The sequence below is a fragment of the Brachypodium distachyon genome, chromosome 3 (assembly GCF_000005505.3).
Source record: "Brachypodium distachyon strain Bd21 chromosome 3, Brachypodium_distachyon_v3.0, whole genome shotgun sequence".
NCBI lineage: Eukaryota > Viridiplantae > Streptophyta > Magnoliopsida > Poales > Poaceae > Brachypodium > Brachypodium distachyon.
The window spans coordinates 44,803,864-44,818,235 of NC_016133.3; the positions used below are offsets into that span (position 1 = coordinate 44,803,864).

General features: G+C 42.5%; 1 protein-coding gene across 1 annotated transcript; it reads right to left on the reverse strand.

The window, feature by feature from the left end:
* Positions 1 to 1,366: 1,366 nt before the first annotated feature.
* Positions 1,367 to 13,926, reverse strand: LOC100841452. The gene is made up of 14 exons (XM_003574931.4): positions 13,486 to 13,926; positions 12,980 to 13,089; positions 10,901 to 10,963; positions 10,641 to 10,821; positions 10,437 to 10,541; positions 10,235 to 10,365; positions 9,560 to 10,121; positions 9,139 to 9,204; positions 8,928 to 9,004; positions 8,031 to 8,312; positions 6,582 to 6,900; positions 6,350 to 6,499; positions 2,217 to 2,753; positions 1,367 to 1,866 (listed from the first exon to the last, which is right to left on the reverse strand). The coding sequence occupies exons 1-14, from the start codon at positions 13,768 to 13,770 to the stop codon at positions 1,678 to 1,680; spliced, it is 3,057 nt and encodes a 1,018-aa protein (XP_003574979.1). The 5' UTR covers positions 13,771 to 13,926; the 3' UTR covers positions 1,367 to 1,677.
* Positions 13,927 to 14,372: the final 446 nt, after the last annotated feature.

Genomic DNA, 14,372 nt, shown 5'->3' on the forward strand with positions numbered 1-14,372 from the left:
CCATGCATATACAAGTGCTTTGTACAAAAAAAATTGTGAAGAAAGGAGTAGCTCCAGCACCACCAATTGAAACATTATAGAAAAACAAAAATAAAGATAAATACAACTATATCTTGATCGAGCTAGCTTGCCTGGATCTTCTAGATCATCCGCAGTCTCTATTATCTACTCCCTGATCATAGTACCCTTCATCCGCCACGTCTCGTTCCTCCTTCTGCTGATCCCATATTTAAAAAAGAAAGAAACAGAGTCCAATATTCGAGCATAGATGGAATAAGGGCATCTCCAATGGGGATTGGTACTAATTTAGTTTTCTTCTTTTTTAATACATTTTTTATTGTCTTATATCTTTTTCTTCTTTGATGGACCCACATGTCATATTCTCTATTTTCTTGGTACCCGTGTAGTACTGGTTACTTGTACAAGTAGCCACCACTTATGATACTCATCCCTCCTCCACATTGGTTAACATTTTCTTGGTACCCGTATAGTACCCATTGTTGAAGATGCCCTAAGAGATGTATTGTGTACGCAATATCATCTCAGCATGTTTGCATAAAGCGTAAACAGTTTATCAGTTGCGGTTAGTAATTTTAGTGAATACATGAGTTGGCAGTTTCAAATATACATGATGCAACTACAGTAAAACCTACTACTACTTGGCCTGCCAAGCTGCAGTATGATAGAGCAGTGGGTTTGAAATGCGAATGTACCCCCAAGCTCTAGGTCTTTGCTTGGGTTTTGTTAATCAAAGCTCAGCTAAACACAACTACACAAGCGATAGGAGTATGATGACAAAAAGAAATTGCAACAGGTATAATGTATTAACTTGTTACATAATCTGAGGTCACTGCTCTCTAGAAGGGATAAACCATATTTTCTTTGGTTTCCCCTTCAGTCAAGAAGGGGTAATCTGAAGTCCACGACAATATTATCAGGACAAGAATTCGATTCAAAGGGCCTCTTTTCGTGAAGGTGTTTAAAACTGCAGCTTGGCATGTTTGGAAGCAAAGAAATAACCTAGCCTTCAACACTGTCGCTCCAACGCTCCAACAATCAGTAGTTGGTTTAGATGCTTGAGCCAGGGGATGCTCACTCATAGCATTAGGGTCAAACCCAGCGTCGGCCATGCTTGCGCCCATGCCAGCATCGGCTCGCCGTACCCGCTGTGGCTCACGTACAGAGCCCCACGGCCGGATGCTGCAGGACCGCCTCCTGGTCCACGTCCACCCACTCATTGGTCACGTCGTTGAGCCCGACGTGTCCTTGCGGACCACCACGGCGATCTTGACCACCCACACGAACCGGCAGCCGCTTACCTCCAACCCAAGGCAGTGAGCGTTTGACGAACGACGAAAACAAAAGGTGAAGGAAACCTTACGTATTTTTTAATTTTTTATATATAGGTATAGATAGACTAATAAATTTGGAACATATGCATGAAAAATGAAGTGGGAAATATCTCAGCGTGATACTGAGACAACATAAACCTAACCACTATCAGCACAGCCCTAACCTATTCTATACACAGTCAAATGGGCCCTAGCTAACTCCTCTACCTTTCTTTTCACTTGCTTAAATTAGTACCTGCCTTCTATACTAGGAATTCTTCAATTACAAGTACATGAACTAGAACTATATGCTAACAAAAGTACGTTAAAAGAAAACATAAACATATTAGGGCTTCCGGAGGGCTGATGCGGCCCCCATTATTACAGCCATTACAATCCCCAAGCCTGCACCAAGTGATGCACCTACAGCAGCAGCTGTGACAGATCCATCTCGTTTCAGGGGCTTCTGCTTCGCTTGCAGAGATGCCGCCTTCTCTCTCGCAAGCTCCAGCGACAACCTTTCGCGAGCAAGCTCCTGTTCAAGCATGCAGTATACAGAGTTGCAGCCAGCAAGAAATATACACAGTGCACTCCCAGGATCATCATTTTCCATGTCAAAAACTACCATTGTATTCAATTTTAATCTTATGATATAGTGGAAGTATTTCATGCTGCCAATCAGACCAATGTCGTATTGGATTTTAAGGAAAGAACATATTTTCTGTCAGGCAAATTATGAATACTCCACCTAACTAAATGCATTTTCTGTGGCACACTCCTAACTACCATGCCTGATAATATCTGAAAATTAATATTAACAGACAAAATTATGCTCTCCTTTCCCCCATTTTGCCTAAACATAAACATGAAAGAAAAGATAAGTACCTCAAGAGCTGGTTCTTCATTATTGGCAATTACTTGATGCAGATGTTGTCGAAGGGCAGTAACACCCTCCACATGCATAACAATGTCCTTCCTCTGAAATGGTGACAGCACAAAGTTTACTGGATGAAAAGTGGCTCTGCCTGAAGAGTCCTTGTTCTCCAAATTGCCACTGGTTGAACTGATGGGCCGCAGACTATTTGTGGCACTTGGCATTGAAAATGGGGTAGAGTTAACAACTTTGGTGTCATCAGGAGAAGCTTTATATGCTTCCATAGCTGAGCTGATTAATTCGTTCTGTTCATGTGCGCTGACAGCAAATTTGTTGGTTATTGCAAGAATCCAAGGGAAGCCAAGAATCTTGGCTTCATCCAGGAGAAGTGAAAGAGCTGGCCGAGGTTCAGAAGCATTGGACTGGTAATACTGCGGGATTCGATGTGCTAGGTTATGCACAACAACAATTAGGTCAATCTTCCTGCTGAGATCATGTAATCCTAACTGCAATTCTTCTTTAAATCGCCGAACTTCTAAAGGTAACTCCTGTCAGAATAAAAATTTCATGATTAATGAGGTACTCTTTGGGGTTCAGTAATCAAAGATGCAGAAGACATGAGACTACTGTGATCTCTACTCTACTCCCCATCTCTATATATGACAAAGAATACACCGGATAAGAGGTAGGAACTAATTACGAGTAACTGAAAGTTGACTTAGTGATTGATTACAAAATACAAGCTGGCCAAGTGACAGAAATAAGTACCGGATTGAACAATTGTTTAACATAAAGTAGAATATTACAATTTTCCATTGCGCCACACAATGTTTCTGATTGTACCAGTCGTATGCTTCGAAACAATAATACGTACCAGTCGTATGCTTCAGAACTAATCCAAGGTTTCTGATTGTTCTAGACAATGTTTCTGATTCAAGTGGCTTTTGCTTTACAGTTATAACCATATGTTTGCACAATTGTATTCTTAAATACTGTAGTGAATCATAACACATCTAGTGGAAAGTCATGTGCGAGCATGTTATAAATGATACATATCATGGTACAAGTTAATGCTAGATTCTTGACAACACATAAATAGTGCAAAATGCAAAGTAAAAGAAAACAGTGTACACAAACATTTTGAATGAGCGATCATGGTTTTCAGGTGTTAATGAAATGGCCAAATGGGCATATACAGGTTTGGTAGACTGTTGCAGGAAAATAGGGTTATCAAATTTTGTAACGAGAAATGTATTGTCAAACATTGTAAGGGCATAAAAAAAATCTCCCACTAAAACCAGCACCTGTTCTTGAGCAAAAATGATCAAATATTTGTGGCAGAACTCACTACTGGGCAAGGTTCACGAAACCAGTTTGGCCAACAAACTGCTACCCGGGTGGTCCACTAGAAAACAGCCAGTTTCCGTTTTTCAATCTTTAAAGTTAGGTTCTTTCAGTATCTAACAGGTAAAATACATTTATTCAGTAAGGGGATAAAAAAGCCCATGAAACAGCCCATTTTCCAAAACCTCGACTGGCCAGTTTCTATAATTTTGTTGAGATTTTAGGGTTTCTTGAACCGGTCAGTTGGGTAGACAAGTATGTTCATGTCTCAGTTTGGAAGAGCTCGGTTGAAGGTGTTTATTTCTTTTGTAAAGTAGTCATTGGGTTATACCATGCAAGTTTATCGCAAGGGAAATGCATTTGTACATGCACATCAGCACATGAGTATCTTACCCTGAACATGCTTTGAGATTCAGGGAGTGAACATGTGAGCTATTCTCAACCTCCCTACCCCTGTCAGCAACAGTACAGCTCAATGGAGCGGGAGGAAAATGAATAAATGGAGAGACCTCGTGGACGATCACATCAGCTCAACTGCGGGGGGAGGGGGAGGGGGGAGGCACGGACAAGAACGCGTGCCAGATCATCTGGGCACGACGGGGGAACTCACCGGTGCAGGCCCTGCCGTGCTCTCCGTGGCGGCAGACCTGACCTGGAAACCCATCGAGGGGCTCTTCGCCACCACATACATGTCCTGGATGCGTGCCCACGTCATGTACCTTGTGTGGATCTACAGTTCCTCACCAAAGCGTATGTTGTTCTGTTCCTGATCCAAGGCACCTAATCCATCAATCCATGGAGTCCTTCGCAATTTGGGGGTACTTATCCTTCTCTCTCTCTGATGAAGACAAGGAAGGTGACTAGCTCAGTGCTGCAAGGAGAGCTCCTGTTCAGCAGAGAGAGAGAGAGAGGGGGGGGGGGAGATGCACACAAAATCTCCAGACAATTTGTCCAGAATGCAAACGAAAGTGCACACTTTGCTCCCCACAAAATCGTCCACACTGCAGGGATTCCGGGTTGGCAAGGTATCTCTGCCAGCATTCTCGTCAAGGTCGAGCCGCACAGAGCAAAGAGCAAAGGCCGACACAAAACACTGTGCGGTGTGCTGGTCGGAACAACATTGCAGGACGGGTGGAGGACCTTGTGGGGAATCTTCATGCTCTGTTCTTCATATTGCTCAACACATCAATCACGCAAACTAATCACTCATGAGAATGGCCGCTGAGCTCACTAACTGCTTGACAGGAACGACATGCACCAGTGGGGGCGGCACGAGGGCCATGGTGGGTGAGGCATGCACGACAACCGGGTCTGCACGTCTGGGGCTCTGAGCAAGATGGTGCTGGACTTGACGACGGGGAGAGGATTTGATGGCTTGGCTGGCTCATGAGAGAATCAAAGGCCAGGAGAGCCATATTATCTCAGTAACAGGGTGGATGAGCACATGAGCATCTCCTGACCAGGGCCACCACGCGGTCGTCACGGGTGGGTGGAGCTGCTCAGCCATCAGCTTCATGCTCACGAAGCTGTTCGCCTTCCTCGGCTGCACCACCACATGCAAGTGGGCGAGGCAGAGGAGGGTGCCGGTGAGGTTGGGAGTGGAGATCGTGGTGGAGGAAGCAGGAAGTGATGGCAGCTTCTCGTTGCTGGATTGAGGTTGAGCCATCCGGCAATGATGGTTGCGGGGGCTGGAACAGAGGACACTTGTGGCTCTTCTCCCATGTTAGATCCGCCACCTCATCTACTGGTCCGGCTAACGCATGGACACTCCAAAACTTAAAAGGAGGGGTGAGAGATACCAGGGGAGGGGACGCCGGTACAGTTTAGTGTGACAAATATAGGAGGTACATACTGAGAGATATTGCAGGCTATTTGTTTTAACAAATCAATAGGAACCAAACACAAGAGTGCATCTCAAAGCACTTGTAAACACATGGGCAGGCCCGGATAGCACATGTGTGTACATTTGCATTTACAAAATCTATTTTCTTATCTTAATATTTTACTAACCTATAACAATGTGTGTACATGCACATGTACAAAATCTATTTTCTTATCTTAATACTCCCTCCATTCCAAAATACACCTCATATAGATTTGCGCACTTGGACCAAGACAGCTCTCGTTTCTAGTGCCTGACCACTCATATTGGGTTAATAATAAATGGATGTGAGTAGTTATTGGCCGAGTGCCGGTACCAAGAGAAAAATGAGGTGTATTATGGAACAAATGAGAAAAATCTATACACGTTGTATTGTGGAATGGAGGAATATGTTACTAACATATAACAAGTGTTCATAGACACCCAAAAAATGTTAATAGGGGGTTAAGTTACGTCTTAATGGAAAAGGTTCTAACATAAACAGTAGGTGGACCAACTACAGTATCACATACCAACAGGATACGAGTGGGAAAAGGCAAATTCAATACAATAGGGATGGTGTTTCTCCCACCAGTTCTCTAAAGCTGACATTTTGAACACCAGCACGGTCTCAAATCACAACTATGACCACTAATTTCCATTGCAATATGCTTATTTAACCCAACAAATTTAAGCATATGATTTTCAATTATCTAATCTATCTATTTATTTTTAAGATGTTAGTCAAAGTTTCAAAAGTTCAACTACGTATTATGTCAAAAACAACAGAAGCTGCAGCCAAATTTTGGAGACCTTTCAAAATTAAGAGTACCAATTAAACAAAAAGAGAGGTACTTATTATCAAAGATATGCCTTTCTCAGTATTGCATAATTGTAACCTGAAATTTTAAGTTGACAATGAAAAAGTAACTGCATTACCTGCAAGTTCACTGTTGCAGAATCTAAGTAGCACAATCCATTTGATACTCCCTTGCTATGCATATCTACATGTATGCACTCGAGAACTGCATTGTTTCTTTCTTTAACTTGTCCTAACATAGCTTTTATTAGGGAAGTTTTACCTGCCCCCTACATGCAGAAATGTGTCCCCGGTTCAATATTTATGTGGAACATAAGAAAATAACAACATACCTAAAGATATGGAGGGTACCTCTAGTCCAAGAAATCGCACTCTCCGAGTCCTAACATAGACCTCTTTACATATTGTTACAAAATCACTCGTGCCATATATGAGAAATTCATTCAAACCCTTGCAACAACCTTTATCTTCAAAGAATGACTCAAACCCATTATCTGAATTTAAATTAACACCGGTGACCACAGGAACCATGAAATCCTCACTGGTGTAATTTGGAGGCGGCTTTTGAGGAAGGCCAACTATAATCCGCATTTTTTGCAGTGTAGGTTGCACCTCCTGATCTGATGAGTAAGAAGTAGCCGATGGTAGGGTTTCAATGACCGTCGAATACCTGTATATGGATACTTTCAATTAAACAAGGGAATACATGAATATATAAGACTGAGAACTTGCAAGGCTAAAGTACAACAGAAAAGAGCAAAGCTTATTTCATGGGGTAACCAATTGACCAAGTACAGCAAGCAGACATAAAATATGTTGAACTTGCTAAACTTCAACAAGATTACTTACAAAAATGATATTATATGACTTGCAGCTATGGATGATCAATGTTACATATAATGATAGAACTTATTAGCAAAGTACATAAAACAACAATGGTGTCTTTAATGTTGGGTTAATGACTGAATTGGTCCTCAGGTTTGGCAATTAGATCATCTTTGCTATTCAGGTTTAAAGAAGGTCATCTCGGTCTGAAAAACAAGTCAAATACTCCACTGGGATGACATGTCACATATCCATTCGATGTCCGCACACTTCCTCTGTAAGATATCTCGCAACATTCTAATTTGTCATCTATATTACCAGAAAATTTGAACATTCCATGTACTGCCGTATTGGACAAGGATCAAGAATAAGGTGCTCAAGAAAACATAAAAAAAAGATCCAAATCAAGCACATGGATCCATAACCCTCAAGGGGTGCTAACCCTAGTTTTTGCAGTGTCCGGTGGCCCGTCCGGTTCCGGTTTTTTCCGGTCGGACCGCCGGCCCGGTCCGGTTTTCAAAACTAGGGTGCTAGAACATGTCTTGAGACATTTCATCACATGGATTTCCTTGATCAGTTTGTTAGCTTCAATGACCTACATGGCCTTCTTTAGACTTCAGGAATTAAACTGATCCAGTTGTCAAACTAGAAGGGTCAACCTGGCGATTACCCCTCTAATGTTGGCTGAATTCTTATCTTTATTTCCTTATGCGAATCATAGTCATTTTACTCCATTAGCATATAAGGTAGTCTAATTAGTTATATGGCTGCTAGTTTCCAAAACCTTGCATTTAGAGCATTATGATGTTAATATTCTTGTTGAGCTAAATAATGGTTTATCAACACAGTTCTAAAGAAAAAATGGGAAAAGGCATATAGGGAAAAACCCAACTACAAGTCTAGAATGCTCTATTAAATAAAGTCAATTTTGCTAATCTAGTAAGCTTGTAAATTCTGGCACAGACCAAAGCATACCAGCTTCCATTTATCTGAGCCTGGAAAAGGGTGCACATGCTCAGATTGTGTCCAATTATATCAACTTTCAGTGGTTCGACACTTTTACCACCAGGAAGCCCAGTCCATCCAAGAGGAAGAATAGATGTGGCAGTCCTAATAGCAGGAGGCTCCACGATGTGGCCAAGTTCAACAGAATCTGTGGCTGTCAGACCAAGTAGCTGTTGTAGATGTGAAAATTGTTGTAATTGCTCAATGCCTGTAAAAAGGGGTGCATTTGCACACATGCACATATCATACATTCTGCAAAAAGATGATAAACTTTAGTATTGAGCGGTCTTTTGACAGCAATAGATCTGATTGAAAATAAATATAAGAAAATGCTGCCATCCTGCACCAGAAATTCAGACCAAAAAGCAAATATTGAAAATGCAGACATGAAATTTGAAATTCAATCTGACTACATTGTCTTGTACTGCATTTGCGAAGCTAAACGTATTTTTTGACGCTTAGTGCCCTATGGTATTCCAACGCATTCATTTTACTGAGACAGTAGGGGAGGACCCTCATAAATATAGTATTTCGATGTTATGGACTAGTAGCAGCACATTTAACAACAGGTTCGTTCTTGATATCATATGGTGTACAGCATTAGTTCTGTTATCCTCAGAATTCATTAATAAATGTCAACCTATCCTTTGTTAAATATATGATGCATTGCATAAGGATGGTCAGGTGCATGCTTCCATCTGTTCAAATGTATAGAGGTAAATTATGAGTTTAAGTCCGTAGTCTTGGCATACAGAGTACTAATTATCTTTTCTTTAAGAGCACCATGTGTGGCTTCAAGTTGGCTAATGAGTGACGGATGTTTTAGCTGATAATCTGTTCTTGTTGAACAAAATGAGAAGATCTTACTTTTGGAAGCGGGCTCTATAAGACTTCATCGAATGTGATTGAAGGCGCTCTCTTAACTCCGCTATAACAGACTGCACCTGTAAATGCCTTTGCCAGAACAGAGCAAGAGAATGAGTAGATCCAATATGACAAAACGTTAGAACACAAGACAAACAGCATGTTCCATAAATGTTTTGCTGAAGGGGGCGGGCACAGACATAAAAGCTCATACCGACGTCATCTTGGAGTATTCTGAATCTGAAAGTGTATTGACTGATGAATCTCCCAACAGGTAAAGCTGCAAAAAATTGACATTAACAGAAGTGGAAGCTCTAACATGGTAACTTGATATGAATAAATCGTTGTCAAACATTGCAGACCCCAATTTAAGTATTATTATGGACAAAATATGAAGAGAACTCAATATTTCCATTGCATGATTATGACGAGATGCAATGAAACATAAAACTGGACCCCTCAATAAACGGCAGCTGGCATTAACATGGAACAGTAAGATTATTGCTGAAGTCATATCAGCATATGCTGAAGCTTTGATGACAAAGAAGCAAACAAAGCTTTGATATGGTGCCAATGGGAGCTACAACTAATGCCCAGCTACTGGAGTAAATAAATCAGAAGGACGTAGCACTGACCTCACCAAACGGTACATATGAAGGCAAAGAAGGAACCCTACTCCATCGCTTGGAACCTCCAACTCCAGGTGCATTAATTTTTTCAGTGCCACTGTTTCCTTCAGTGCACCCTCCATGATTATCAGATAAAGGGGTAAGAGCAATTCCTTCTGAACCTTCTTGAATCTCAAGAGACTGTGGCTCTTCTTCTGATTCATCAACCTTTGACTGCAAATAACTATCCAACTGTGTGGATGCCTTTCCAAAAATATTTGCTTGTTTTTGAAGTACACTTAAACTCTTACGCACTCCTTCCAAGGGAACAAGCTTTGAAAGCCTCCAGAGTGACTTTTGAACAGGGCCAACACCAAGAACAAGTTGCTCCCTGTTGTTCTCATTGGTCTTTTCTGTACTTGTCCCATTATTTTCTTCAGATTTTACATCAGTTGTATTTACAAAAGGTGCTTCGGCTGTTTGTGCATTGTAGTGATGGAAGTACGCAGGTGATAGAATACGGGGCACCACATCCTCAGGAATACAGTAGGATTTGAAGTAGTCCTGCCATCCTCTTTGATGAACATAGCTAATGCATGTAAAAGAATAGCAATTAAGAAGTGGTTCCCATTATTAACATGTATTTCTAACATTACTGCACCCACTCCAGTATCATATTATAGCTATTCTAATCAAACTTACTCTCTCAATGCAGGATTCCCAACAGGTGGTTGAGAAAATGTGATACACTTCACCTGAAGCCTGTTAGCCTCTTTCGTTGGAGATGATGATGATATTTCTCTTAATATTGCAAGAGTAGCCAAAGCAGCTACCTGTAATACAATTTGAGATGCATGAGCACATAACAACAGTTAGATGTTACATGTTATGCATGTGTACCTACCGCTCCACCTAGAGAGTGTCCACAAAGAACGAGTTTCCTGTTCTTTTTCTGTGCAAGTTTGTATAGCTCCAGTGCTGGAATTCCCTTAGCACGAGCTAGAAAACCCTACATGATTTATCATGTTAGGAAATCCTAAAAATGTTGAATCAATTCCTAGAAACGCTAAGAAATGCTTTCTGAACAATAAGTGTAGCTAATGCATACTCGGTGTGCAGCAGGTTTTGATTTTCGCAACTGTTTTGGTTTTTCTCGATGAGGTACCCCAAGGTTTTCTTCACCAGTTGGGTCACCATTCTGCTCAGCGCCAATGGCATCAGCTAAAGCCTGAGTAGTATCTTCATGAAATATGGTTCCTTGGAGTATATTCACATCAGCAATAACATCTCTAGAGAGAAAAACATGAGAGAACTTGATGCAGTAGTAAACATAGTAAACATCTCACATGAAGTTACCAAAAACCTTACTTGTATTGGTTTGTGCCAATAAATGTAGCAAATAGAGTGTCACCAGCCTCCGCTAACAGATATCTACATGATTACACCAACAGATAGATAAAAAGAAGCAGCGATATCATGAGAACTCGAGAAGGTTCTCATTATTTAAACTACAGAAAACATTAAAAAATTCCAAAGAATGCTGACATGGTGTCCAGATTTAAAGCAAAGCTTGATTGTAGAACTCTGAATGAGATCACGGTATGGAGCAATTAAATATTTTTAGATAGATGCATAGCCCCTGGCTCCACTTAACTGAAACCAGAGAGTAACAGCGGTTTTCTGCTCAAAGCAGGAAGTTAGAGATTACAGTGCCAAACAGGAAGTTAGAGATTACAGTGCCAAAAAACAGGGAGCAAGCATACGAAGCAAGGCAGAGCAATTAAATCACCGTGTCAAACTAAGGAGGACAACCAAAATGAGCACACAAACCAATTTTGCATTGTCCTTGGCATGAAAGGCACCTTAATCGTGACCTAATGTTCCAACGTCATTTCTATAGTTTCTAGGTGTTGAAATGCTTCTTTTATCAAGTACTGGACACAAGCACAACAAACAAGGAAATCAAATATCTGAAGAGTTGTAGCAGGATCTGCTTTGTGCAGCGTGTAACTTTCAAAAATCACACACACTGTCCAAACAAGTGAATTGACTGATATAGGTTCATTTACCCTCCGGACCCTATGCGATAGGACCACAGCCACTACAACAATCATATCCAACTGGATGTGCCCCGTCACCTACGTTGCACGGATACAGCCCATACCCGCCGCATCCATGCAGGATACGGCCCAAAACGTGGATACGGCAGAAAACGGCAGGGATACGCTCGCCCATGATTTTCCCATTTTTTGAATTAAAAAAACAAAGGAAAAACTGCTGTGCGATAGGGAAAGGACGCACGACACCTCACAGTTACAGAACGTGAAGCTATCGGCGGCGGCTATCTCCGCCAGCGGCGGCTCTCCACGCCGGCGGCCGCGTCTCGCTGACTCGCTCCATCTCGCCTTCCAACCTTCAATCGATCAAGTCATGCGGCAGTGCCCATCCGGCCAGGCGGCCATCTCCATCCTGTACGCGTACGGAAGTAAACTCCAATCCATCTTTTGTTAGGGCATGGCATCTAGGTTGAACACATAATCATCTGCTGCTGGGTCTGGGTAAATTAATCGACCTCAATTTTCTCTCCCTGTATAACATTGTATACTCGATGTTTATTTGTTTTACTTGCTGTATTCCCGTAAGTGCATTTAGAAAAGGCCGTTTTACCGTATCACCATATCCGTATCCCCATACCGTGTAACATAGCCCGTCACTAAGTGAATCCTGCAATTAAGGCTTTCATTGAAGAGTCAAATCTATCTTGAAGGTTCCGTCCACACACACAAAACACTTGAAAGAGTTTGTTTCTGGTTTAAGCAATATCAGGAGTTCTATGCAATGTACCTGAGTCTGTGCAATCTGCTGATTTACAATTAGTGAAAATTGTACCTCACATGGGTTCTCCTCCCATGGAATGAATTTCATCTTAGGTCATGGTCATCAAAGTGGGTAGGGTGCATTGCAAATCTTTTCTATCCATTCGGAGTAATTGTATTTGTTAAGATCGGTACCAAAACTGAACGTTGAACAAGAAAGAATTCCAGAAATCTGGCGCTTAGCACAAATGGGGCCTGCACCATGCAAGTATGGTAAAGTTGGAACTAACTATCCCATCTCACGTGGCTAGTTGCCACTCCATATTCAAAGCAAGAAGGGATGGCAAAAAAAATTGGAATCTCTACACTGCGAAACCTTAGTATGGCATTTTTAGGACACACCACAACCACATCATTTCAGGGAAGGCTTATTCTGTGTGAAATGTGGATGTCATTAAAAGAGCTGATGTAAAGCGAGGACAGCACATGATTACTTGACCTACTAGAGACTTACTCATTCAAGCATAAGTTGTATGATACATTACTTTCATTCTTGGTTAGAAAGGTTTATAGAAAAGGAAGCCTATAGTTAGATATTGGGTAAAGTTATGAATTGCAGCTTGCAGCTTACCGGTGTGGTACATGGTCCAAGGACGGTTGAACACGCTCAAGAGAAACAATGTTTCCGCCAAAATCAGATTTGAACTTGTTGATATATCTCATCATCTCAGAAACAGGCCTCTGCCATGCACAAAAAGGGACCGAGTGAAATGTGGTAAGAAAATGAATGGAACTATATAAAAAAAACTTGAACACACCAGCCTAACCCAAAGATGTGTTTTCCTAGGGAGAGTGCGAGATGACGAATGACACATCAACAGCACATGATTTTCCCGAGTTGGGATGTAACATTTGGTGGATACAGGCAGACATTTACCAACGCTGATCTGTCTAGAGAAAAACGTTCGAACTCCTAACATTATTGAAAAAGAACTATTCCTTCTAGCCACTTGCATCGTTCGTATCCAGCAGCCAGAAATGCCTGGCTTCGGAATTTCGGATCTGTCTAATCTACCCAACGGAATCGAATCGCAGAAACAAAAGGCGAGTGGAGGGGTTGTGAGAGGTTAGGGGGACCTTGTAGACGCACTCGGCGAGGACCATGGCGCAGAGCAGCTCCTGGAGCTCGGCGAGGGTGTCGACGCGGACGGCGCGGCAGAGCTCGCGGAGCTGGATGCGGCGGCGCTCGAACTCCTCGCGGAACATGCGCTCCCGCTGGCGCCGTCGGTCCCCGGGCCACGCGGGCGCCCGCGGCGGGGGCCAGGGCCACCGCGGCACGGGCAGCGGCGGCGCCCAAGGGGGCAGCCGCGCCGCCTGGTTCCGCACCCACGACTCCACGCGGGTCACCAGGGCCGTCGCCATTGGGGCGCACGAGGAGATGGTGGGAGGAGGGGCGATCCGTCCCGGAGAGGGGGAAGTGTGCAAGATTAGTATATGCCCGCGGTATATCTGCGGCGGGTAGCCGGAGTACGAGTAGATCCGGTTCTCCGGATTGATGGGAACAGCGGGAGGTAGACGTTTCTCTTCGGGGTCTTCCAGTTCTGACGGACACCAGGACTCTGGAGAAGAAATTGCAGACAACTTCGGCCGTCCGATCGAAGCGCCACCATCCCGTTTCTGTCATTTTCTCTCTTTTTTCCTTTCCTGACGTATGAAATTTGCAGATTATTCCAGAGTAAAAATGCATGGTTCGGATCAACGGTGGAACATCCAATTAATAAAACCGCCACATAATCTCCTACCACCGAGCTTTGATCTTCGATCTGAGTCGTGCGTTTTTATCCGGTGTATTCTGACTTTGTGCTGAATGACACCATCCCGTTTGTAACTTTGTGCTGAATGATGCATCACTTTCGGTAATCCCGCTTTTATGTTATTTACTAGACGATACCCCGCGCGTTACCATGTAACCAAAATAAATACATTAATAGGTGCTTAAAATTAATGAGGAGAAATGTAAAAGT